At 39.0% G+C, this 27087-nt stretch overlaps 2 protein-coding genes across 2 annotated transcripts; both read right to left on the reverse strand.

Annotated features, from left to right (window-relative positions):
• Positions 1 to 2598: 2598 nt before the first annotated feature.
• Positions 2599 to 12052, reverse strand: ddx47 (DEAD-box helicase 47). The gene is made up of 12 exons (XM_002934729.4): positions 11917 to 12052; positions 10546 to 10639; positions 10048 to 10236; positions 9765 to 9836; positions 9086 to 9204; positions 8103 to 8174; positions 7692 to 7808; positions 6904 to 7050; positions 6385 to 6522; positions 5532 to 5602; positions 3805 to 3934; positions 2599 to 3038 (listed from the first exon to the last, which is right to left on the reverse strand). The coding sequence occupies exons 1-12, from the start codon at positions 11986 to 11988 to the stop codon at positions 2913 to 2915; spliced, it is 1347 nt and encodes a 448-aa protein (XP_002934775.1). The 5' UTR covers positions 11989 to 12052; the 3' UTR covers positions 2599 to 2912.
• Positions 12053 to 19891: 7839 nt separating this feature from the next.
• Positions 19892 to 26718, reverse strand: apold1 (apolipoprotein L domain containing 1). Its single transcript, NM_001078836.1, is given in 2 exon segments — positions 19892 to 22603; positions 26678 to 26718. A coding segment is annotated over 1 exon segment (684 nt). The 5' UTR covers positions 22590 to 22603; positions 26678 to 26718; the 3' UTR covers positions 19892 to 21905.
• Between the last annotated feature and the right edge of the window lie 369 nt (positions 26719 to 27087).

Here is a 27087-nt window from a genome sequence, read left to right on the forward strand (position 1 = left end):
CACATGAAGATTTACATGTAAAATTATTGCTGTTTTTTTACCAATCAATTATGTTTTATTTTTAAACAGGTTGCCATTAATTTATGAACGTTCGTATGAATATACTGAAAGCAAAAAGTAAAAGGTCACCTTTAAATGGCCTGCTAAGGCACAACCCACTGCTATTTGCTGGTGCTATAAACAATATATAAGCATGGGACCTGTGGCTTTCTGGATCTTTCCGTAGTTTAGATCTCCATGCCTAAAGTCAGGGAACTCCAACCTTATTTACTCGTGAGCCACATTCGAATGTAAAGAGAGTTAGCGAGCAACACAAGTATGCCAAAGTTTCCTAGGGGCTGTGATTGGCTATAGGTAGCCCCTATCTGAACTAATGGCATACAGAAATCTTTATTTGGTACTACTCATGGTTTTGATGCAAACAAAGATTGTATTTAAGCAAGGAATTTTAAAATAAGCACCTGCTTTTAGGCTACTGGGAGCAACATTCAAGGGGTTGGTGAGCAACATGTTCCTAGGGGCCACTGATGGGGATCACTAAAAAATAAACAATAAATAAACCCAAAAGCAGCAGCCATATCTGACACAATTGTAAGAACTCTAAAGGTCCCCATACACGGGCCGATAGAAGCTGCCGATATCGGTCCCTTGGACCGACTCGGCAGCTTATCGGCCCGTGTAGGGGCAGAAACGATCGGACTGGCCGACCGATACCTGGTCTGAAATTGGCCAGATATCGGTCGGCCAGGTTAGAAAATCCCGTGGGATCGGGGACCGCATCGGCTCGTTGATGCGGTCCCCGAACCGACTGCCCCATTGCCGCTTGCAGATGTCGCCAAGCGAGCGGATCTTCACCCGATATCCCCACCTACGGGTGGCGATATCGGGGAGGCATGTCGGTGAATTTGATCGTTTGGCCCCAGTGCCTCTCTGATATCGCCACCCGTAGGTGGGGATATCGGGTGAAGATCCGCTCGCTTGGCGACATCGCCAAGCGAGCAGATCTGGCCGTGTATGGCCACCTTAAGTGAACATGTTATTCCCATTTACTATAATGCCCTTTAGTAAGCGGTTAGTGCTGCACAGGATAAACCCTGCCAAGGAATAGTTCTAGGTTGGCACAAGCACAAACGGAAATATACACAAAGCCACCTTAAACAACTGTAGGGGAAAGAGAGGCGAGTATGAGTAGATTTGCAAATAACAGCAGTTTCAGCTGCTCCTTTCACAATTTAAAGGAAACAGGTGAAGATGGGGCATTGAGTCTCTGCAGTTTTTAAAAAAACTCAGTAGCAAAAGACTAACCTCCCTGCATAAATATACAAAAGTACAGGTATGGGACCGGTTATCCAGAATGATCGGGGACCTGGGGTTTTCCAGATAAGGGATCTTTCTGTAATTTGGATCTCCATAACTTACGTCTGCTAAAAATCATTTAAATATTGAATAAACCGAATAGGCTTGTTTTGCCCCCCAAAAAGGATTAATTATATCTTAGTTGGGATCAAGTACAAAGTACTGTTTTATTATTACAGAGAAAAAGGAAATCATTTATAAAAATTAGAATTATTTGCTTATAAAGGAGTCTATGGGAGATGGACTTTTCGTAATTCGGAACTTTCTGGATAACGGGTTTCCATATAAGGGATCCCATACCTGTAGCTGCTACCTTGAGGTAAGAAATTGTCATTACGTTTAGCAGTGGCAATAAGTCAATACATGTACAGGTATAGGAGCTGTTATCCAGATATCCGTTATGGGAAGTCCATCTCCCATAGACTTTTTAAAATAATAAAACAGTAGCCTGTACTTGTTCTTAAATAAGCAGCATGGATCCATATTGTTGCAAAACAACCCTACTGTATATAGATCCATATCTTTATTGCTAATGGATTTTGTACCAACAGCGCCACCTGCTGCTCAGTTTTCAAAAGACAGAACTGTTCCATTGTTGCTCTCTAATGTTGGTCCTATATGGAGCAAAATCAGAACAGTTTACTTTTAACAGTTTCTTGCTGCCAGAAACCTTAACCAGTAGGTAGCAATGTTGGTACAAAATGTATTATAGCAGCAGAACATAGTTGTGTCAATTTATTGCTAATTTATTGAACGTATAAAAAAAAACCCCATTTCAGCACCTCCTGCTGAATCTACTAAATCCAGGTTACATTCCTCTAACATGATTCTATTTCACTGCGAGAAGCTAAATGATGGTACTCCAATCTTTTTTTATATATTTGATAAATATGTTTATATGTTTTACCACTTTAAACAATAAACTTGAATTACACCTAAGTGGTATGAAGTTTGCAATCACTGCCACCTACTGGTGACTATTCAAACTGCCCACTGCTCTTATACCTGAGACCTAGCGGGTGGGGAGGATGAACGTGAGGGAGGTAAGGGCATGCAGATGTGGAATGGGAGGGACAGGTGGGTAGCGCTTGCATTGAGCCCCGGGCAAAAGATTTTAAATATGCCTTGACTTTGTGCTTAACACTAAGTTCTTATAAATTGTGCCATTCACTCGAGTAAAAAGTCTAAGTCTGAGTGCACCAAAAAACATTGCACCAAAAACACTAAACGCAAAGCAATATGAAGTTTTGCAGCAGTTAAGAAATAGAACTTATTTTATTATTGGTAAGAAACAGTTTGAGAGTGTCCAAAGAAGGCACCAGGAACCAGTTTCTAGTGGTGTTACAGCAATTCATTCTGGAATTAATAGAAAATTTTGCTTGGAGTTCCTCTGCGCATACTGGGATGCGGCTGTCCTTGAGCTCTCTGTGCAGGACATGTAATCTGCGTTACAAGCTGTACCCATGATAGCAGATGTATAGATTGGATGTCCATGATCCTTAATGTTCTTTTAGCCACAAAGCAGGAATCCTGAACAGTCTTTAAAGTTTTTTTTATCAGTGGATTTTTTTCTTTTTGAACTTGCCCCCTGTGACTTTTTTCCTTACACCTAATGACCCCTCTTTATCATCATCCGCATCATCCCGTGGGCGCCTTTTCTTTTCTCCATGTTCTCTGAGTTCCTGAAATGACACGAAAAAGCCCATAATATTCTCTTTGCCAACAAATGCTAGATGCCTACAAAAATCTAATATTTAGCCTTAAGACGGAGAAAACAACTAAAAAGCCCTAAGATTTAAGGAAGCACAAGACAGGAGAAATACTTCTAGATACTGATAATATCTTGGGCACAAAATCTGCATCCCCTAAAAGCAGCACTCTAACAGTGGTTCCCAACCTTTTATAAGTGCAAGCCACATTAAAAAAAAAAAAAAAAAGTTGGAGAGCAACACAAGCATAAAAAAGTGCCAGGGATGCCAAATAAGAGCTACGATTGGCTATTTGGTAGCCCCTTATGTGGACTGGCAGCCTACAGAAGGCTCAGTTTGGCAGTACACCTGGTTTTTATCCAACCAAAGTTTGCCTCCAAGCCGGCAATTAAAAAATAAGCACCTGCTTTGAGGCCCCTGGGAGCAATATTCAAGGGGTTGGGGAGCAACATGTTGTTCCCAAGTCACTGGTTGGGGATCACTGCTCTATAATATACTTTCAGGCAAAGGGGCTGCGCAATGCTAAAACATTACTGCTGGCAGCATGGCAACAGGCAGGAGCCATATGTATGAAAGGGAGTCCATTAGAATGCAAAGTCTTGCACCTTCTGTGCATATTTCCTATACAGCCATGTAGCACCATGTGACATGCTCACGGCATTCCAGTTCTGTACTCTGTAGAGTTTTTTTGGGGGCCAGAGGAGAGCCCTTGGTTATACAAACATTGAGTTAGACTTACAATTCGTGCAAATCTCTGTGCCTCAGAAACTCTTTCATTCAGCATCATCACTTCCTCTTCCTGCGTAGGAAATGCCGGAAGCTTCTTTCCAATCAAGTGTTCGATTCGTTGAAACAGCTCCACATCATACCTAAATAAGGAACATTAGCAATGTGAAGTTATGGGTCATGCAGCAGAACATGCAATGAAAGGACCAGTACATGGTGATGAAGTGTTGGCATATGAGAAACTTCCAAAGCATTGTTCCTATAATTATGACTTAAAAATGTAAAATAAGTAACTAGAGTTACTAGGTAGGCACCAAGCCAGTTCAGTTCAGTAAAAGGATTATTTAGGGTATGATATCAGGGCTATCCAAATGGAGGGCTGCAGCCACCGGTTGTATAATCCGGCCCTCAAACATGATGTACAAGAAATTAGGGCTCATTTAAATCCACCTGAGTGCATTTGCTTTTTACCCTCCACTATAAAGGATTTTTTTCCCAAAAATCCATCATCATTGTTGCCGCCAAAGGGTCTTTGAATCTGATACAATTGCGTTCAAGTTTGGCAAATTTACAACAATTGCGCATGTGCTTTGTCGCAAATTAGGTGCAGCTGCTTCACTTCTGGCGTTCAACATGCAAGTGACACATGTCCCCTATTCTTTTACAGCCACTGCACTGTGCGATTGATGCAGGCCGCTATAAGTGCTAAGGGTAAATACGGAAGCAAGTACCATTAAAGTGTTTTGTATGCACATCTCACTTTGGGGAAAAGGGCAAGCTGCCCACTGCACATAAATGAGCCCTATAATTGGCACACCATGTAAAAAGTTGGAGGGTGCTTGTTTAAATTATAGTTTTAGCTTTGTGACCAAAGATTGTTTATTAATCCTTGACTGAGCTACCAATAACAGATACTACATTGTTGGCAGTGGAAATGACATCCTGCAAGTCATGTAGTACATTCATTTCTGGGTTTAATGTTACGCCATGAGAAACAGAGCTTTCAGTTTTTCCAGGCTGCAATATATGAAGTATGGCTTACCACTCAGGATGGCTGCTATATACCTCATGTCTAGATGGATAGGTAGCCTCTATACACAAGATGCATGTGTTACAACAAGCTTTGGTACAGTGCTGAGAAATATTTTGGTGATTATTATGTAATAAACAACATATTTATAAAGTTGTGTTAACAGTAAGGCGTAAATCAATGGCATATTTTAAAAGCTGCATTGTTATCCTTATGCATGAATAAGATTTTAAAAAATGTTTATCCAGGATTTGCCCTCATATAAGTTATACAATAATGTACTCCTATGTGTTTAATTCAACTCTATTTTAAAAAAGACGAGGCATTTTCAGTATTATGGGTTTACGTAATAAAAGATGCAAAGCTTTCTACAGATCTGGTCACCTACTGCAACCAATCAGCTGGGAAACTTTGTGCCTTTTATTACACATGGAGGTTAGAGTTCTTAACTTCTGGGCAGCATTACTAAATAAAATGCAACACCATTGTTCTCTTTTTCAGCAAACTATTTTTGCCTTTTGGTGACAGGTCTGGAAAAGGCACATAGATTTATACAGTAATAATAATAATAATAATAATAATGTGCTTCTATCATTAGAATAACATGTATTATAAAATACTGTTTGCACCCTAGGTATCTTGCCTGCTAGACAAGATATAGGGGTTTATTGCAGGTGAAGATTTCAACTTTAAACAGAAAAAAACCTTACTGGCTAACAAAAGTGATGGCTTTTCCAGATCTCCCTGCTCGTGCTGTTCTTCCCACTCTGTGTATGTAATCCTGTGACAGGCAAAAATGACATGGTTAGAAATAACCTAATCAGCATACTCAGTTCCAAACATAGGCTTAAGTGGGCTACACAACAACAACATGAACGGTGTGTATCTGGACCACATACTTGACATATATTGAAAGCTTGAGAGGGGGGCTATAGTGTGCAGATAATTTGGGTTGAGTGACTATTTGCATCGGAGTCAGTCAATGTCAGTAAATGACCTCAAATTTAAGGGATACACTACTGTTCATGATTTTCAGTCCTGACAGAACAGATCCAGTGAGATCTTTCTATAGTGTGTCAAAACTGACATCCAACAAACCAACAGAGTAAACAATAGTTGAGGGAAAACTGGCCTTCACTATGACTGCAGTCTTGATAACTTTAAAGGACAAGTAGATTTATATTCAATAGGAGGTGTTAACCCTGTTTTCCAGTCTGCTGAAAAGTGCACCGGGCCCGGATTCTATTCTTTCAGTGGAACGCAACTAACTTTGCCTTGGCACTAGCAGATACAAAATGCTGTATAACATCCACATTTCTAAATGCTATGTGCTGTTTTAAAGAGCATAAAAGGGAGAATTATCTTCCTGTTTGGCTGCTCTGCCCATAGGAAACCACATAACCTGTTATTAAAGAGATGTTGTTTTTTCTCTTTTCTCTCTTCCTGATGGTTATTTGAAAAGGGCCACATAGTCCACTTAGCACTATTATTATGCTGCAATATACAAAATGAATGTCCTGCTCACAAGCAGCATACAGGAGAAGGACCCCAGTATTGACTCACCTTTGAATGGGTGGGGATGTCAAAGTTTATAACAACATCTACATGAGGGATGTCAAGACCACGACTAGCAACATCTGTGGCAAGAAGGATGGATCGGGACTTTGCCTTAAATTTATTTAGCGAACCCAGCCGCTTGTTCTGAAGGGAATATCAAATATTAGAATAAAAATGTCACAGGTAGTCCAAACTTGGAAAATATATATCAGGGGGCATAAAAAACAATGGCCTAAACAGTTTTCCTAAAAGATTTGCTATCTCTGACTTAACGAATACATTCTCTTTTAAGGGTATGTCTCCAAAATATGTGTCCAATATGTACTTTTCAGGTTGTACAAAAATATCTATTCAACTGTGTTTAAGAGGGATTAACCCCATTTGTTATGCAGAGGTTTACAGAAAAGAAAAGTTTTGGCCTTGTCATAAGTCTGAAGAAGGGAGGCTATGTTGCCACAACACACACAACATTATTGTCCGGGATCAGCTTGCATGTACAAAAGTTAAAAGCCACAAAAATCATACCTGACTCATTTGCCCATGCAGCGGAATGGCAGTGAAGCCCAGGTTCCGCAGTAGCAAGGCCACTCGCTGTGTGTTGTTACAGGTACTGCAGAATATCATGAAGGAATTCCCAGCCAGCTCATTCAGGATGTACACTAAATAGCTGTCCTGGGAGGCAAAGAAAATAAGACATGAAGGGTGAGTGTGTTTGGAAACATCCAGTCCCTTTCATCTTCCTTTATTGTCATTTTAAATGATATACTCTGTATATGAGCCTTTATCTGTTGACCAATGACAGGCAGTATCCAACAAACTAAATGAAAAGTAATGCTGCTGGCGGCGGTGGGGTCAAGGAGCAAAACATACTTGGTATTCTTTATACCTCAGTATTGAGAAAGTTGGTTCATTGCATAGCCCTTAACATAAACTGCGGCAGGGTAGGCAATAATAATATCAAAAGCACAGTTTCCAGAGTCTGCTATCCCCATTACTGTTTGCACAGTAAATGGGTGAATATGGACCAAAACTTGAGAGTCCAGTGCATTGCTCATTTAGTGATGCACTCTTAATCTGACATCTTCTGCTTTCTGGCACCTGTGGTCAGGAGATAGACATAGCACTAAAAGCTTCTTGTTCTTTTCTCTCCGCTCATACCATCTCAAATCTCTGTATTCTTATCTTTTTTGTGGCAATTACAAAACAATATATTGCTATCTGCATGCAAACTTGCAACTACACAAAAATTATAGTTTTAAGCCCGCTTTTTTGTAGTGGAACAACCAGAAATACATTCTAACCAACAATCTTACCTTGAATTTTGAAGGAATGAAAACATAAAACTGCTGCAGCTTTTCCACAGTCTGATACTTGGAAGAGACGGCACATTTTACTGGGTCTTTCAGAGCTGCTCGTTGTAATTTTTGCACCTGTAGAATATCAAGCAAAACCACCAGTTTGGAACTGCGAAGGTATCATCAATGTGTCAACAATGAGTCACTATATATTAAAAAACAAACAAAAAAACAAAACCGTAAAAGAAGCCACATGCTTAACTGATAACTTATGTTCCTGTAACTAGACCTATAACGGATACTGAAACAAAGTGAATAATTACATACAATTAGAATGATAGATTACGTATTAATATTGTATATCTTTCAGTCTATTATTACCCATACAGTACAAGGCACTGAATTCCTCCATACCCGCTTACATCTTACCTTTTTGGTCATTGTTGCAGAAAATAGAAATGTTTTGCGGTCTCGAGGTATAACTTTAAGTATCTTGTCCACCTTATAAGAGAATTACAAAAAGTTTCAACTTAAATATGTACATACACTAATGCAACAACACTGCCTCAAAATATACACATCGAATCAACTACCTGTCTTTTTTACCCAAAACATTAGGCTTTCACAATGAAAATGAAACACCACTAACTTCTTATTGGAGGATACATTTTTCAATATTTTAAGGAGATTTCCCCAAATTAGGTGGGGTGAGATTAAGGCAAGTGCTTATCTCATTTGATAAAGGGTTGCGTACCAGAAATGTGCTGTGTGATTAAACCCACCATGCAGTAATCTCTGCTTTGGTTTTTCCTATCACACACTGGAAAGGTTTTCATTGAAGCTGTATGTTTGGACAGGTCAGGAAGAAGAGAAAAGCCTTGCCATTAAATATTTGTGTATGGAAGTTGCTGGTGTCTGATTGGTACTAACATTTAAATGGTATTTATAAAGCAGACACATATAAGTTGTTGCACATACACATAATTTGCTAACAGTAAATAACCAGATGAATCTACTAAATTGGCTTTAAACATGCTTAAAGTCAAAGAAAACAAACTACATTCTGGAATTAATTACTGCTGAACTTGTCTGAAGGCCTGTAGTTGATTTGTTTTACATGAATACATTAAAAGCACTGCTGCAGAAAAAATAACTGCGCAGTTCAATAAGGGCCCATACCAACTGGTGTTCATTTCACCCATTTGGGAAGCATTATGAAAACAGAACTAAAGCTCAACAAAAGAATTTAAGCGCTTGATTTGCTTAAAGAGGCGGTAGAGAAAAAACTTTTTTTTATTGCCAAAACAGTTTTATACCAGCAACAGGTATATTGCATTTATATGCATTCAAGCTTTACAAATAAATGTAGACTCTAGGTCTATGTAGGTTAAAGACTAGAAGTGACACCTCACCTCTGTCTCAAAATCCATGTTGAGGATACGGTCAGCCTCATCCATCACTAGATACTTCAGAGCTCGAAGATTAAATCCTTTGGTGTTCTCTAGGTGGTCAATTAGGCGCCCAGGGGTGGCTAAAATTACAGGAGAGGATCAACTTAAAAAGTTATATTTTATGCCAAACCATGGCAATAACATGCATTCCTGAGTTTTTGTGCAGACTACTATAAACAAAAAAATTCAGGTATCAAAGGAAAACAAAAGGCTAAGGGTCTCCACCACTTCTACACAGCAGAGCTGAAGTGTGTTGGGCAGTTTGACTTTTGGTTCTCTGCTCTCATGACTGTTGACCAGGAGCATACACACTTGAAGGAAGGAACATATAGTGTTCAAGTGCAAATGGCTAGTGTGCAGGCGGCTGCAAACCCTACTGTACAACAGCATTTTCACCATTGGTACACAGACATCCTGGTTGGTGTATTTGCCATAGTTGGGGAAAGGGGCAGTTCTGGAGACTTCTGGTTTTATTTTGACTTTCTTTGACTGTTCTTTTTTAGCATAATTGTTACACTTTCATTTTAAATGATTCAGTGCACTTTACGCAACATTACACAGCCACAATCTAAACGATGGCAGTTTCTAGCAAAGTGCAATGTGTGTTAAACACAGGCTTGCTTTGCTGGTTATTACTTACCAATGACAACATGTGGCTTCTTCGCCAGTGCCAGTGATTGCGACATCATATCAATGCCACCAACAATAACAGCTGAAAAAAAAAATGTATAGCATTAGCAATATCTAGTGAAAAGCCAACAAACAAAATAATGCCAAACAAGACATTAACTCCCATATTAAATAAAAGGCAAAGAGTTTGCCAAGTGCAGGAACCAATAGCAACCAACAACATATTTGCTTTTAAACAAGTGATCATGAAATACTACCTGCTGATTGGTTACTATAGGTAATAAGATACATACCACTTTTAACTCCAATGGTGGAACCAAGAGCTTCAAACTGCTCAGAGATCTGGAAGGCCAGCTCTCTGGTTGGAGTGAGAACCAAGGCATAAAGTCGCTGGGGACTTTCTAGCAGAGTCTGCAGTATTGGCAAAGCAAAGGCTCCTGTTTTTCCTGACCCAGTCTCGGCAAGTCCTATTATATCTCGACCTTAGAAAAAAGATAGTGGAGATATGAAGTCTAGCATAATGTACATTTATATGATGCTAAATTAACAGAAGGTCTATAGTTGTCTGAAATGGATAGTAGAACAAACCTGGAAGTTTGTAGGTAATATTCTGTATAAAGTAATAAAATTATTTTGTTATTTTAATTATTTATACTTAAAGATTTATTTGTCAGCTCCTCAACTTACACCTTGCAACAAACAGTGGGATGTACCATGTTGTAACACTTTATGTACGAACAGACTGTAGAATGCAGTAAAGTTGCAGTTATGAGTACATAGTGATCACTCACCTTGCAGGGCCACAGGAATTGCCTCAATCTGAATCTTGGTTGGCTGTTTCCATCCCAGCTGCTCACAGGTTTCACATAACACATCTGTGACTCCCTAAAACAATTATACACATAAATAATGACAAATGAGACAATGTGGAGGGATTGTGTCACTTTACCTTTACATTATGAATCCAACTCATGCCAACCAAAGGTTGAGGGGATTTTCAATTCTCACCAGCTGGCCCCAATAATAATGTACTGGTCACTGATAACCAAGAACAGTTATAAGCAGTCCCCAAACACAATGATGGTCATTAACTTAATTTTAAATGTCCAAGCTGATCAACCATACCCAACTGGTTGTGGTGCTAAACTTGATGGGAGTGGATACAATTACTACTGATAAAAACAGCTGATTGTCTGGGGTTACTCTTTGACCCCCCCTTCCCTTTCACAATAACATTAATGCAAGTGCAAAAACAAGTGATATTTTCCTTCATAACACTAAGTTATAACCCTTTCTTTCTTAATCATCTTCTAAAAAACGTATTAATGCTCCCTGTGCCCCCCCTCTCATCTGGACTACTGTAAGTTCTACAGGTATAGGACCCGTTATCCAGAATGCTCGGGACTCAGGGTATCCTGGATAAGGGGTCTTTCCATAATTTGGATCTCCATACCTTAAAAAAATAAAGAAAACATTAATTAAACCCAATAGGATTGTTTTACATCCAATAAGAATTATTTATATCTTAGTTGGGACCAATTACAAGGTACTATTTTATTACTACAGAGAAAAAGGCCTTTTTAAAATTCTCAATTATTTGATTAAAATTGAGTCTGTGGGAGACGGGTTTTTCGTAATTAGGAGCTAGGTGGATAACTGGTTTCCATATAAGGGATCCCATACCTGTACTAACTATAAACTATAGCCTTTCCATCCTTCAGTACTAAAGGGCACCTATCACCTAAAAATGATTTCCCCCAGTTGGGAGTCACACATGTGCTAGAGATCTGTGGGCCGGCCAGAAAACCAAGGGACCCATGGGTTCAGTCCAGCTTATCAGTGCTTTGCATGAGTTGCAGGAAGGTAGGAGGCCATCATTTCCCAGGCTCGGATAACCGGCAGTTTTTATCATCCATGTATAGTAGATTTTAACTCACTCCGATTGTGAGCTCTTCAGGCAGCGGCCTAATTGATCTTTTGCCATAACACATGCAAGGGCTATTACAGACGGACTGAACACTTCTCTATGCCTTCCGACCCTCTTATATTTTACAAGAGGAGGATGCATTATTCTCTATTTTGATATAGCTAATAGTTAAGAGTAAAACTACCAAAGGGCGGCGCTACACATGGCACCCTTACTGATTCCATTACAAACTCACCAGCTCTCGGAAAGTTTTCTGCTCCTCTTCTCCGTTCTCAACCACATCGTGTTCTTCTTCCGAGGACGCCATGTTGCACACGGGCTTACACTAGTGACGTCAAGTGCAGGGCATGACGGGAAATGTAGAGCTAGCGACCCCCTCGGATACATTCAATGTGTGTTTTTCTGAAGCTTATGAACTACATCTCCCAGAAGCATCCTAGACTAACAAGGTTAGAGCTCTATTGCGCAGCCGCAAATCGTATCGGAATGTGTTCCAGTCGTCATAAACAGTAAAGCAGCCGCAAACGGGTTGTTTAGGTCTCGTCGCTACCGATGCATTTGGTGCAGCGCTGGGGCACTGGCAACACAGAAGGAAAGGCAAAAGGATAAAATCATAACCTTTATTAAACCCTATAAATTCATAGATGCCTAACAAGTTTCATCCAAAAAGGGTAGCTGGCATATTGTGTGATAGTGTTGGAAGAATTGAAAGTAAAAAGCACTGTTTGTAGCAGGCGTGGGGTTTGGGTGTATGGCCTGAAACGTAAAGGAATACTGTCGTGGGGAAACTTGTTGTTTTTAAAAGCACATCAGATAATAGAGCTTCTCCCACAACATATTTAATTTTGAAATTTCACATGGGGATAGCCATATTCTTCATTTCTCAGGGTGCTACAACCATACTACCTGTGCTCTGATAAACTTCAGTCACACTTTACTGCTGAGCTGCAAGTTGGAGTGATATCACCCACCTCCCAGCAGCCGATCAGCAGAACAATGGGAAGGGAGCAAGATAGCAGCTCCCAGTATGTATCAGAATAGCACTCAATAGGAAGAAATCCAAGTCCGGCTTGGGACTCCTCCAGTTACATGGGAGTAGGAGAAACAATAGGTTACCTGAAAGCAGTTCTAATGTGTAGTGCTGGCTCCTTCTGAAAGCTCAGACTCAGGCACAATTCACTGAGATGGCGCCTACACATCAATATTACAACTACTGTATAAAAAAAATAAATTTGTTGGTTCAAGAATAAAATTTTAAATGGTAGAGTGAATTATCTCCTATGTAAACTGTCATTTAGAAATGAAAAGTACACCATAAAAATCATGATAGTATCCCTTTAAGGTGGCCATACATGAGCAGATTTGAGCCGCTGATTTGGGTCCTTCAGCTGGCCCGGATTTGCAATGCGGGTGCCCCTAGGCCCCTGTCTCCTTGGTCACTGCCGCCCCCTCCTGTTCATGCACGCACAGGTGCACCCACTGTAGTCGGTCCGGAGCAATGGGGATTGGTGCGTGGGGCATTAAAAACTATTAGGTCTCCTGTATTTCCCAGTGCTTCAGACTCAGTTTAGAAGCAGCAGCTGGGCGACATGCTGCCCTTAAAGCCCTGTCGCCCTATGCCCAGGTCTTTGTGGCCTTGCCACATAACTGGGCCTGTCCTTTGATTGGGGGCTGCATTGGCTCATTGATGCAGTCCTCGCTCTGACGGCCCTATTCCCATTGTAATTTGATCATTTGGCATGTGGGCGAAAAGATCAGTTTGTTTGTCAACCTCGTTAAATGAGCGGAACTTATAGGGGCACATTTACTAATCCACGAACGTCCGAAAAGTGTCCGAATGCGGTTTTTCCGTAATGATCGGTATTTTTGCGATTTTTTCGTCGCCGTCACGACTTTTTCGTGAATTGTCACAAACTTTTTTCGCCGTCGTGAAAAAATTGTACTGTTGCGCCGAGTACGAAAGTTTTGGATTCATTCAAGCTTTAGTTGGCCCAGGTTGGCCCAATGGAGTGCATTGAGTCCTATGGGAGGCTTCCAAAATCATGCAAAGTCGGAAAGGTTTGCCCGCCGTTAACGAGCGCTCAATACGAAAAAGTGACTATTCGTGAAAAAGTCGTACCGCCGGTGAAAAAGTCACGGCAATTTGCAAAAAAGTCGCGATGGCGACGAAAAAGTCGCAAAAAATTATGATTATGCTAACTCCATATGGGGAATCCCATGTGCTACCCTTTTTTTCTTCTGCTAATAGTTAGCCTATAATATATGGGCTATAGTGAGAAAACTTAACTATGGAATAAGGGTTCCCTTTGTATGCACTCACAGAGCTGATACTAAATTAAATTTGGTATGGAATTCTAGATAAGGAAGGAAAGTATCTTATATTTCATTTTAGGCCCACGTAGAGATTAGTTGCCTGTGATAGATCTCTGCTACCATAGGCGACTAATATCTCCTAAATGCCTTTCCACCAGCAACAAAGGGAATCACCCAAACAAAAGCCTATGCATAGCTTCAGTTTTAAAAAGCCACATAAAGTTGCCTGCAGGAGGAAAGTTTGCGCACCTTCGGAAAACTGAAGTGATGTGTTGGCTTTTTTGGCGATTCCCTTTGTTGCTGGCAGAAAGGCATTTAGGTGAGACTAGTTGCCCACAGTAGCAGAGACTAATCTTTATGTGGAACATCAGCCTTAGGGTACTTAGAGAGATTTGTTGCCAGCAGTATCAAAGATTAATGACGACCAACTAATCTCCCTGTGTGCCAGTACCGTTATTTCTAAAAAGTATAATTCTGACAAAACAGAGTGTCTGTTTAGTACATGTATAACTTATATATGTACATTGAAACATTTATTGCGGATAAAACTGCTTTAAATTTATTAAATGCTCCCTGATGCTGTTAAATTGATTCAGCCATATCATTAAAACCCTTGTCTAATCCACATGAGGAAACATCCGGAATCTCTGCGGGCAACATAGATGTATTTGCCATACTAAGGTTTATATTAATGAGATAATTAATAATGTATAAACACCTATTGCTTTCCCTTTTCATGCGAAGGATCATAGCGCACAGGGCCCTTTTCAGTCAGTGCAGTTTACAGCCAACATAGCCCAGTGAATTCGATTTTTTCCATCCTGTCTGAAACCTTAAAGGAAGAAGAAGTGCAGGCCCGGACTGCCAATCTATGGATTCTGGCAAATGCCAGAGGGGCTGCTGTAGGATGCCATATAGGCAGTAACTATTTATTGGGCCTGCTTGGGTCTGCAATCTGAGCTTATCAAAGTGACGAATTGACAACTTGTAAACAGAGTTGTACAGTATAGAGAAAGAGAGAGAGACCAGCCTTTGAAATGAGAAAGAGATGTTTTGGCTTGTGAAGAAGAAGCTTTCAGAATAATTTAGATTCCAGTCTTGGTTGTGTTGCAGGATAGAAACTGCGCTGGCTTGGTTTATACACACATGTATTATCTATTGAATTTTTGCAATTGTAAGAAAACACAAGAGATCTTGATAACACATGTTTGTGGGAAAAAATTCCAACGCCCTGCTCTTATGCAGTTATGCTTGATAATTCACTTACTGAACCATATTGGGGTGTGACCAAAAATCATCAAAAGAGTGAAATCGTTGGGAGACACAGTTATCTGAAAGCCGCTGAAAATGACAGGGAAACTGGAGACAAACATGGCAATTAAATTAATTTACAGACAATACATACAAACTACATATATCTATGCTGTAGGATTTGCAATTTGGTGAGAAGCTTGTGGTAGTCAACTTTACTGCAAAATGGTGTACTCCATACCTAATAACTGCCACAGAACTGAAATGTAGGTATATAGATGATAATTATATTGGTTCAGCATCCTCAGCATGGACTGAATGTTATGGGATCTCGAAGTCAATGAGATTCCAATACCATGTAGGGAATAACTGTATTTCATTTTCTCTCCCTTCCCCAACATTACCAATAATCATGTGTTTGAACTGGGAAAGCAGGTTATTCCCAACTTATTTGTGGGTATAAGGCTGTGAAAATACCTATGAAAAAATAAAGAGAACAATCAAGAACAGAGTTATGTATATTTATTATTAAAATAAAATGTCTGCAATTAAGAAAAATGAGCTGCAGAAGTCTAATGTACATTAAACAATATTAATATACATTTAATTAACCAGGAACCTTAAAGGGAAACTATAAGCTAATGTAGTCAACTAATGTATCAATAAGCAACAGTCATTATATGCCTTTATGCTAAACACTTAATATATTGGAACATATATATATATATCTCAATATATATATATTATCATAACATAATTCATGTTTAACAAACTATTAGAAATAAACTGTACAAAATATAATGACTTATTTTGCAACTTTTTGCATTTTAATGTACTTGGTCAAGTATCCTACTGGCAAACCATAATATCCTTGTAAATAACATTGTACGTGTAATGGTAACTTATTGCATATACTGCATAAATAGCTACATCTAATTGGACATAAAACATAAACTGAAAAACTGTTTTTGCACAGAACAACTTGTCCTCCCCTTCTTTCTTGTTTCTTCTCAGAAACTGGCTCAACAGTTTCACATTCTCTCCGTGCCAGCATCAGGGCCGGATTTCAAAACCGCCCCCCGCTCATGCGCGAACAGCGGGGTGTAGGGGATGCAAGCGGGCATGCGCCGTAGGCCAAACTTGCATACGGATCAGTGGGGAGAAGTCCCTATTGCTCCGTATGGGAACACAAATTTTAAGATTTGGTGAGGCATGCCGCCCCCAGGTTTCTGCCGCCCTAGGCCCGGGCCTTTGTGGCCTCTCCACAAATCCGGGCCTGGCCAGCATTCATTTTCTACAAGGTTCAAAGTAAGGTATGCTAAAAGTTATTAAACTAAACATCTAAATTACTGAGATGATATAAAAACAATTATCAGTACAACCTGACTGTACTTGTAATGCTTTTATTAAGTTCCGTGCAGTGAAGCAAGGTGAAAGCATTGCTGTGGGCAACAGACTACGCATTTTACAAGGATGCCAGGGTGGAAAGAAGCCACTGGAAATTTGTCTCTCTTTGCGCAGATTGCAATTGCTTTCTGCTTAGTAAACAGACCCCGGGTTGCCACCTTGGGTGGCAAATAGAGTTTAAAATCCTCCAAGCACAATTTTTTTATGCTGACTCTAATACTGTTCTTTAGAAGATGCAAAAAATAATCATGTTTTTTTCTCCCCCTCAGATTGAAGAGTTCACTGACTTACTGAACCAGTCAGTAGGTTATGCTGAATCTCTATTGTTTACAGAACCTTATCCAAATATAATGCTTATTTCTTTTTATATTATTCTCAGGAAACATTTGACTTCTTTCTTAAAATAAATTGGGCCCTATGTGATCTGTACAGGTAAGGGATCTGTTATCCACAAACCAATTATAAAACCAATTATATAACCAATTAGAAAGCTCCGATGGTGTAACTACTCCACACTGGGTCCCCTGCCAAAGAATATGTGGAGGGGTCCTGCACACACAGCAAGAGCAACCTGCCCCTTGTAAGCTCTAATTATCAAAAGGTTCTTAATTTCTTGTGACAGGGTGGACTTACTGAGGCAGTACCTTTAAATATGAAAGTAGGTATCTGATATCTGCTATAAGGCCAATGGCGCACTGGGAAATTTTTAGCATTTTCCTCCCTTAAATGTTCAAATATGTGCAGTGATCACTTTTAAGTCATAATTGTCAAGAGGAAGCTGATTGTGAGTGGTTCGTTCTCCTCTTACGAAGCTAAAAAATAGCATAGATTACCATAGGAGCAATTCAAATATACTTATAACAGAACCAGCTAAAGTACGAAAACAAATGCTTTAAAATGTTGTAATCATCAGTACCCTGCCCATTCATGGTCATTAATCAATAAGGCTAAATGAGGTAATGACAATGGCGTAGCTGAGGAACATGTTGCTTAAGGTGAAAGAAAAAGGCAGAAACAAATAGCACAGCATGGAGTATGAGTGTTGTAATTAAAGGAGTGATTCGCCTTTAAGTAAACATTTAGAATGTTACAGAATGAGCAACTGTTAGCAACCTTTTAGTTGGTCTTCATTTTTTATTGGTTATATTTTTTTTAATTATTTGCCTTCTCCTTCTGAATCTTTCCAGATTTCCTGATCAAATGTCACTAACCCCAGAAGCCAAACAGCTATTGCTCTCTGAGGCTACAAATTTATCTTTATTGTTGCCTTTTATTGTTTATCTTTCTATTCATGCCTCTCCTGTTGATATCTCTCTTTGATGTCTCTAATTCACGCTATTGCCCTTCTACAAAAACAACTGGGCTCCACCGCTAGCCTCAATGACTACTGGTTTCTAACCCCTTTCATAGCTTTGCTAGGCCACATCAATTTCTCTTTTTTTTATTACTTGCTTCCCACCTTGCACAGAGTTGAGAAAGATCATAATCCAAGAATCAGTTTAGAAGAGTGAAAAAAGGCCCAGGAGCAGTAACCCATATGTTGTGTATTTGCATGAGCTGTGTTATGTTTTATAAAGTTAAAAGCTTTTGCTTGTGAAATAGTGGGAGGAGAATGGGAAGCTAGTCTCTGTGTGTGAGAAATAAAGATGATGAACTGATAAAGGGGTTGTTCACCTTTGTATAACATTCACAAATCTAACAGTTCACATTCATACATCAATCTTTGCCATATACGTAGTTAACAAAAAATGTGCAGCTGAATTGATATTTACCACAGAATCATTCCTCTGCTGATTCTTCATTCCTGCACAGACCATGTGCTGGGGGGGGGGCAGTGACCCCTATAAACACTAAAGTTGCTTTTTTACTTCCTGTGACAGAGAGCTGCAAAGTTAGATTTGTGATATGCAGAGTCTGTTTGCTTATGCCATTGCAAGAGAGAAATTAACCAATGGTCTTTCAATTTATGCAACTGCTTAGAGTGCACAAGCAATCAATGAACTGGTCCAATAGGAAAAAAGTAAGGGCAAAGCCTAGACTTGATGATGTAAGCATATATGAAGTTCTCAGTGTTTCAGGTTCAAAATAGGCCACTCACATCACTTCAGAGAGACAGGAGAATGACTGGGTTAACAGGTATAAAAAAGTAGCTTTTACAGTAGCCTTTTAACTTTTTTTATGGAAAATGGAACACGCTGAGAGCATTGTTGGTGGCTTAAGGAGATTTAGACATTGAAGATGCTTTTAAACAGGTGACCAGTAAATACTACCTGCTGATTGGTTGATATGTGTTACTAGGCAATCTAGTGCCTTTTATTACACTACTCAATTTAACAGCTCTGCCTGCCCTATGCTGCCTGTGTGTGCCATACTCTGCCAGCCCTACCCTGCCTGTGTGTGCAAAACTCTGCCTGCCCTATGCTGCTTTTGTGTGCTATGCTGCCTGTGTATGCCATACTCTGCATGCCCTATACTGCCTGTGTGTGCCCTACTCTGCTCATCCTATACTGCCTGTATGTGCCATTTTTTGCCTGCCCTATGCTGTCTGTATGTGCCATACTCTGCCTGTCCTATAATGCCTGTATGTGCCATACTCTGCCTGTCCTATAATGCCTGTATGTGCCATACTCTGCCTGCCCTACCATGCCTATGTATAATTATATGCAGGGGTTGCTGTGCTACCTACAGGAGAGGAATATGGATTTAAGGGTCTGGCTTAGTATGACATAATAAACTTATTTCATATATGAATGAAGGGAGATATCCCTACAGTGAGCACCAACCATTTGGTTTTTTTCTGCGCTACCACCATTAATGTGGGTATGGTCTTAAAAGCTCTTTTGATTACATGGTTGTGGTTTCTAATTCTATGCTCTGGAGACCAACAACATTTATTGCTTGTTCTAGTCAGGTAGCCACTAACCAGTGTTCTTCTATTTCATCAACGCCATTTAAAACCAACCCAGTACCCAAAGGAATGCATAAACATTCACTGCATCCATGTTTCTAGCACTTCCACTGGCCACTTACTAATTGGCAAGAGGTTGCCACCATGCATTTTATTCATTATATATTATCAAATTTACATGAAAGTACTTCATAAACTGTGTTGAACTAGATCCATGCCGAAGATTTACTTTTTCTACTTATTTGCAAAGCGCTTTTACCATTCTTACAACAAAGTAAATTGCCATTTTCTCTAGCCCCATTATAAAGAGACAAAACAAGGATGCACCAGCTTAATATACACTGTCTTTATTTACTTAAATAATTGTATCAAACAATACTTAAATAACTTTTTAATTTAACAAAGTGCTCATAGAGGTTTAATAAATTATAGCTAAAGGTGCCTAACACCAACATTTTGACCCATTAATGGTGTCTCTAGTGGATCCACCAACCTGTGTGCTTACAGGCAATTTCTCTTATGCTATACATATTAATTTGCTGCTGCATGGAATAAACAAAATACAATTTCTATGCATTATTACAGTTCAAAGGTGACAGCATGGGGTATTTTTGTTTTGTTAAATATCTGTCCTTTTGCTGTTGAAATCCCATATACACTGTGTTAGGTTGTCAGCTAGTAGGGGATGAATTATAGGTTGGAGAAGCCTATAATTTACTTCTACAATGTCCACCTCTATGGCCATTAGCTCCCAAAAGAAAAATGCCATAAAATGGGTATAACACATTTTACATACCTAGATGTGTTTCCCTCAGGTATTCCATGTAACATTTTCAGATTAAAGATTTGATGTCAGTTTAACCTTAATTTAAGAACAGACAACCATTTGGAAGAAGTAATGGCAACAGGTGGGAAACTACCTAATAGTACTTATTGTGTGAAGAATTAGCTTGTTTTGCCATATCTACAGTTCTATAAAAGAAGCTGGATTACTGGACATGCAAAATAAAATGTTGTACAGGACTTTTGGAAGCTATTTAAGATGTGATTTTCCTTTCCTAAAGAGTATATAGTATTGCTGTAATTCCAGTAATAAATATATGTAATCATTTCTTCTGTATCACAGCTACCTCATTTTTTTAAAAACAGCTTAAAGTGGTTGTTCACCTTTAAATTAACATTTAGTATGATATTGGGGATGCTATTTTTAAACTGTTTGAAATTTGTCTTCTTTTTTATTATTTGCAGTATTTATTTAGCTCTGGAATTTCAGGAACTTTCTGGTTGCTAGGGTCCGGTCTAGCCTAGCAAACACACAGTGGTTTGAGACAAGAATATGAATAGAGGAGGACTTAAATAGAAAGAAAAGTAATTAAAAGTAACAATAACAATAAAATTGTAGCCTCACAAAGCAATGTTTTTTTTACTGCCAGGGTCAGTCCCCATTTGATAGTTGGAAAGAGTCAAATGAGAAAGGCAAATAATTAAAAAAACTATAATGAATAAAAATTAAGACCATTTTAAAGTTGCTAAGGCCATTCTATAACATTTTAAAACCTGAATGTGAACCACCCATTTATGTAAAGGCCTTTATAACTTGGTAATTTCCAGTAATGCATTACGAAATAAAATTTAATATTTTTGTATGCATTGTATTTCAATTAGTTGAAAAAAATATTTCTAGATGGAATTGCAGATTTCCCTATAGAACACCATGGCACTTGCTTGAGATAAACCATAAAGGAACATTTTCTTTTCAAACTGAACAGAAATGTATTTACTAGAGTGCAATTGCTTTATTTCCTCCTGGGGCATCAAGAAATATTGCAGAGGCAGCTTCTAGTAAGGCAATAACGGGTTACCTTCTACCTATATAAGAATTATAATGCAATCAAGTTAGGTGTAGTTCAAACATTACATTGATAGAGTCAAGCCTTTTGTGTGAACTATATATAGCTTCCAATAGTTAAGCTGCATAATAAATACTTGTCTTTTGTCAAACTGATGAACTGAACTGTGCCTTATTTAGCTAGTTTTATTGTATGTATGAGTTACATAATCACCATATGATTAATAGCTACTCTGGCTGTTATTAAGGTGCAACTCTTAGCACCGACCTAGAGACACCTGGGGGACTCTGAGAGCTCTGATGGAGGGCCCTTGTGTTGACAGTCCTGCTGCAGCTGCTATTTTACTTTAAGATTTTAGAGGAAATGCAGTCTTTCTTGGAGAAGACCAAAGCTCCAAAAACACAGAATAGATTGTCACAAAAAAGTAACACCTGCCATTGGATAATGGCTTAGTTCTTCCCTGAAGGAGTTACATGTAAGGAGTTCTCTTAACAGTCAATAAACATCCTCTTTTTCCATTGCTGTTTTTCTTAGGTGCTGACAAATCTCATCCAGCACATCCACACAGCCTTCAATAGTCTCAACCAATCTCTGGACTTTTGCCTTTAATACAACTTGGCTGACCTTTGTTGCCTCTTCAGAATACTGAGGAACAAGGAAATCATGAGCCCCAAACAACACCATAAAGCAGACAGGACGGTCCATAGAGATAGAACAACCTAATATTTCACAAAAGTCCTGCCCACTAAGACTTTTCTTTTGTTGCATGAGCTGCAGGAAACTGAGTATCTCCTTCAACTGGTGACGGAAATCACTTGCTATCTTCTGTACCCTCCGAAGCTCCTTGAAGTTAGAAAATGCCAAAGAAAGATCAGATGTCAAGGTAGCAACTCCACCAGATGCAGCCACGATTAGCCCCACAGTGGAAGCCAGAAGGGAAGTACCCATTGTGACAGGGCTAAGTGACAAACCCAAAATGGCAGTAAGAGCACCTGTTACACCGAGGCAATTTCCTGTCACATTTGCTGCTGTGGTTACCTTCCGTAGCTTTTCCATTCGTTTCACTATCAAACGAAGTCTTAGTGCATGTTTTAGTAAGTGTTGTCTTTTCTCCATGAGGAACTGAATGGACTGGTAATCTTGAGGGGATAACCGAAGAAGGAAAGATTCTTCACCCATTACTTTCTATAAACCTGAAAACATATAATATGAATGATTAAAATAATCCAAATGTTAGTGGCATTCTGGCACTGTATAATATTAGCAATGAATCAGGTTTTCCTGGGTGCAGCTAGACTGGTCTACTGAATGTTTAAGATACATTTTATGCATGTATATCTGTTCGGGTCTTTACTGGGATTCAAAATAGGCTGTTAAATTCCAAATACACAAACAGACCCCCACTGGCCCCCTTAATAGTGTCTAAGGCATCTTACAGCAGCCATTCTGCCATTTGCTAGAATCCACAGAAAGGTCCTGTATCTGTTATACTTGGATTATGTTTTTTCAGGATCATATCATTTTCACCGTATCACCAGTATGGTTAAAAAAAACTTTATTTGAGCACTTTTTGTTGCTTGCATGTCTGTATTTCCACTTGATGATTGCAGTTGTGATCTAAAATGTGCGCACGTGCCTCTCAAAAGCAGATCTTGAGGTGGCAGGTGAGCGATCAGTCACAGCAAACATGAATAATATAGATGCAAGTGTTTGGTACATATAAATACCTTGTAAATCAACACTTGATTCTTAGCGTGTGCTGAATGTAAGTAAAACAGGTGCCTATTCATCTAAAGCTTCAATACAGCAGGGAGGAAGGAAACCATACACGTGTCTGCCATTTGCAGCTTTCAAAATATATTTTTAACTCATGGTGATATCTTATTATAGATCAAATGCTTAAGAGGAAAAGTCCGACAGTTCTTCCATGTTAGTTTAAATTGTATGACCTAAACAGCAAAACATTCATACAAAGTTCAGTGCAGAAAGGATGTAAGATCAAAGGGGAAACTATATATTTTGCTCCACTTGCTATAATGCATAGTCATTCATATTGTGTTGGGAAAAAAAGCAAAATATTTGTTTTTCTAGGCATAACACAGCATGCTCTCCATTAGCATGCTAGTTTTTTTTCTTCCAGCATGACATTAGTCACCCATGGTGCTTGAGTGAATGCACACCCCACCACTGTTTGGGGTAGCTAGCATTTCTCTGGCTGAATAGGGCTGGGCAGAACTGCAGATTTGGTCCTTGCCTGATAGATATCTAACCAGTTTTTGGTCAGATGTCGGTTATGCAGGCCTCATTCATGGACCAATAAGCTGCCAACTGGAGAAGCATGCTCCTGTGCTGTTTGCTTCATCTCCAATGACCCTAGCCAATAGTATGTGTATTTAGTATGTGTATTTATATTGTTGATATGCAAGCTATTAAACTCTCACCATTTTTCTCTGTTTGTTATAATGGAGGTCATTCATGTTATGTTGGGAAAAAAATAGAAGCAAAACATTTGTTTTTCTAAGCATAACTAGCAGCGTGCTAGTTCTTTTTCTCCCAGCATGACATTATTCACCCTTGTTGCTTAACGTGCACCTCACTATTGTACGGGGTAGCTAGCACTTCTCTGGATGAATGAGGCCAGGGTAACTGCATATATATAGTCCTTGCTTGATGGGAATTTCTTAACTGCCTGGGAGATATATAACCAATTTTTGTCAGATATCGGCTATGCAGGCCCCATACATGGGCTCGAAAAGCATGCTCCTGTGCTGGAAGCTTCATCTACACTGACCCTAGCCAACAATATGTATATATGGTATATTTATATGTATATTTAGTCTATGAAAGAGTTGTAATTGAGCAAATGTTAGAGCTCCACAGGTTAGCCATTAAAGGTATGTGTAGAATTATGTTAGATAATGAGTATTAGGTCACATAGAATCTTATTGTGGAGTTGATAAAAGAATACAAGAAGCAGTGTCTGATTTAATAATTTTGGGGAAATAAGCACCTGTTCAATAACCCAAAGGACCCAGAGATATACTTTCTTTATTCTACTTCCAGTAGACAGTTGAAAGCTGATTGGTTGCTATGAACCATGGCAATCCTGCAAATTTGCCCAGTGTTAGTAAATAGCCCCAGAATACAGTCTGACTAAAGTGTTTGGCTACGTATGTTGCGGACATGAAGCCCCAGGATCCTAAGACAGCTATTAGGAATTTAACTAATTTTTTATGTGCGCACTTTTCTTATGTAAGGAAATAATTACCTCTTTCAAATGATAAAATTGCGCAACCCTGGAAACCATTTAGGATAATAATGTTTACCAAATTTCCTGCAGTGGTTCCAAAGTATTCCCAGGGCCACAGTCATATCCTTCCTATTTCATTACTCTGCTTCCCTGTGCACTAATGCACAATTCAAGCTGCATATAAAGTGAGGTGGCCAGATTGTTTGAAACATTTAGAAAAAGCAATTGCTTGGCTTTTCCCGCTTGTTTTCATTTATTTAAGTAGAAGGTTTCATTTATCACAGTAGAAGTTGTGATATGGCATACACATTCTACACTTGTGAAGTGCAGTGTAAATATATGAATATGTTCATAATAAAATAGGTTTTATCTATGCAAGTAGGATATAAATGGCAGGAAAGAAATCGAATCATATATATACAACTTCTGAAAACCACAATGTTTTGAAGACCAAAGGAGATAACAGCTTTCGGCATAAACTTAAAAGTAATTTGTAATAAGTAACCACATTTAAAGAAGTTATTAGATGTGAATTGGCATAAGCTGGTTCAGGAGCAAATGGATTTAAGTATGGTTATTTTAGGCTAGGTTACAGTCAGAGATATCTGCTAACCCAATGTCATTAGGGAGATAATGCTGTAGTCCATGGGTTATTTTCGTCTTTACAGTAAATGGTAACATGAAATAAAGTTTCAAAACTGACTGTCGTGTATTACTGTCTCTCTTATGACATTGGGTTAAGTGACTGCTCTTGGTAATGGCTCATATTATTAAAAATTGTATGCATATAAGCTCCACATGGCTAGATATCAGCCCTTTAAGACTGGACAAAACACTGGTTAAATGTCTAATCAGCATTTTATTTAGATGCATAATATTTGGCTCTGCTAGTTTATTTATGGTCAGTAGCATGGTTCTTATTCAATTAATAAGTAGTAGTTGTGCATACAGAACATTTATCTGTCCAGTTTAAAAGTGAAGAGGTGGCAACAATGTAGTATTCTGCAGACTTTCCAGAATTCTAAGAAGCAAGCTAGACTTTTAACTTTCCAGCAACTTTTCCTACTATAGAAGAACACACAGGCACGTGCAAATATGCGCACAGCCATGTATCCAGAAGTTATTGGGCCCCAGTGCCCCAAAACTTTGAGAATAAGACATTTTTCATAATCATAAATTGACATTTTTATCAGTCAGCTTTCTGCTGGGTCTCCTCTACCCCTGAGGCCCCAACTGTTGCAAAGTTATACATACACACATACATACATGCATCATTCCCCTTTAAAGTGCCTCTTTACCTCTTGTGTTGGTGCTGAGTTTTATATGTAATCTATATGTGCAATATATAAACCCTTTCTTTGTACAGTGATGTGAAATATGTTGGTGCTTAATAAATGTTAATAATAAATAACAATAATTCACCTAATTTCTAGATGAGATAGGTAGGTACATAGACCCTAACCCTCTCCTTTATTAGCCAGATAGGTTATTAGTCTGGCTCATTAGTCACATGCATGTTTAAAGTGATACTGACACGGAAAACTACTTTTCAAAATATTAATGTACATAAAAAGTTACTTATACGATGTGTTGACCATTTTTCACCGACAGGTTTGGTTTTATAAGTAATTGTTACTTGAAGTTCCTAAACCTGACTGTTTTCCCAACATGACTGTCCCTTTGCAACCTGTCAGTTATAGCTTCTAATGCTAACTGGCTCCTGCTGCACAATTATGGCAGCCTCCTCATAGAGGGAATTGGGGGATCAGATAGGTTGGCTAGCTATGAATGAGTTAATATGAGTTAATATGAATTAACAACATAAATATATAACATCAAGGGCATGCTTGCAATGGCTTAAAGTATTATTCAAAGATATCCAGTTGTTTGCCCTGTAGCATTTTGCTTCCGTTTCTGCATTAGCCTGCATGGAAGCAACACTTTTTAGCCATCAGTCCTATTCCTCCTGCTGTAATAACGAATGGCATAACATAATAACTACAATAGAATGACTTACCCTTTCTCTGCGACTGTTCAAACTCTTCTGACTCAAGAGCGTGCCTGACAGTCCCCAAATAGTGTCCCTTTAGTATTTATAGATGTGTCAGATCCCTGGAGTGTTTCAATGACATCAGCCAATACGAGGTCATTTCCTACTATCCATGCCCTTCTTTTGTTCAGTAGCTGGAGAGCCAGGAAATGACATGCATGGACACGGGGGCCCAGCTCAGCACAGTGGGAGTCACACATTGTACTCTGGCAGGTTACAGTAAAGGAACAGATTGTTTGTGTGCCACATTATTTAAAAGGGAAGATTTAGGTGTGATTACTTAAGCTGGCTGCGCAGCAATAACAATTCCACATGAAACAGGTCTAAACCAGAGAAAGCCAACAATAAGGAAAAGGTTTCCCTGCGGGTGCCAACAA

This window comes from Xenopus tropicalis, chromosome 4 (assembly GCF_000004195.4).
Source record: "Xenopus tropicalis strain Nigerian chromosome 4, UCB_Xtro_10.0, whole genome shotgun sequence".
In the NCBI taxonomy this organism is placed as follows: Eukaryota; Metazoa; Chordata; class Amphibia; order Anura; family Pipidae; genus Xenopus; species Xenopus tropicalis.

Coding starts and splice junctions, on each gene's coding strand:
- ddx47 (XM_002934729.4), bottom strand. CDS start 11,988: ATGGCGTCCTCGGAAGAAGAACACGATGTGGTTGAGAACGGAGAAGAG. Junction 10,640..11,916: donor AGAAAACTTTCCGAGAGCTG/GTGAGTTTGTAA, acceptor TAATTGTTTTAG/GGAGTCACAGATGTGTTATG. Junction 5,603..6,384: donor ACATCCCCACCCATTCAAAG/GTGAGTCAATAC, acceptor TGCCTGTCACAG/GATTACATACACAGAGTGGG.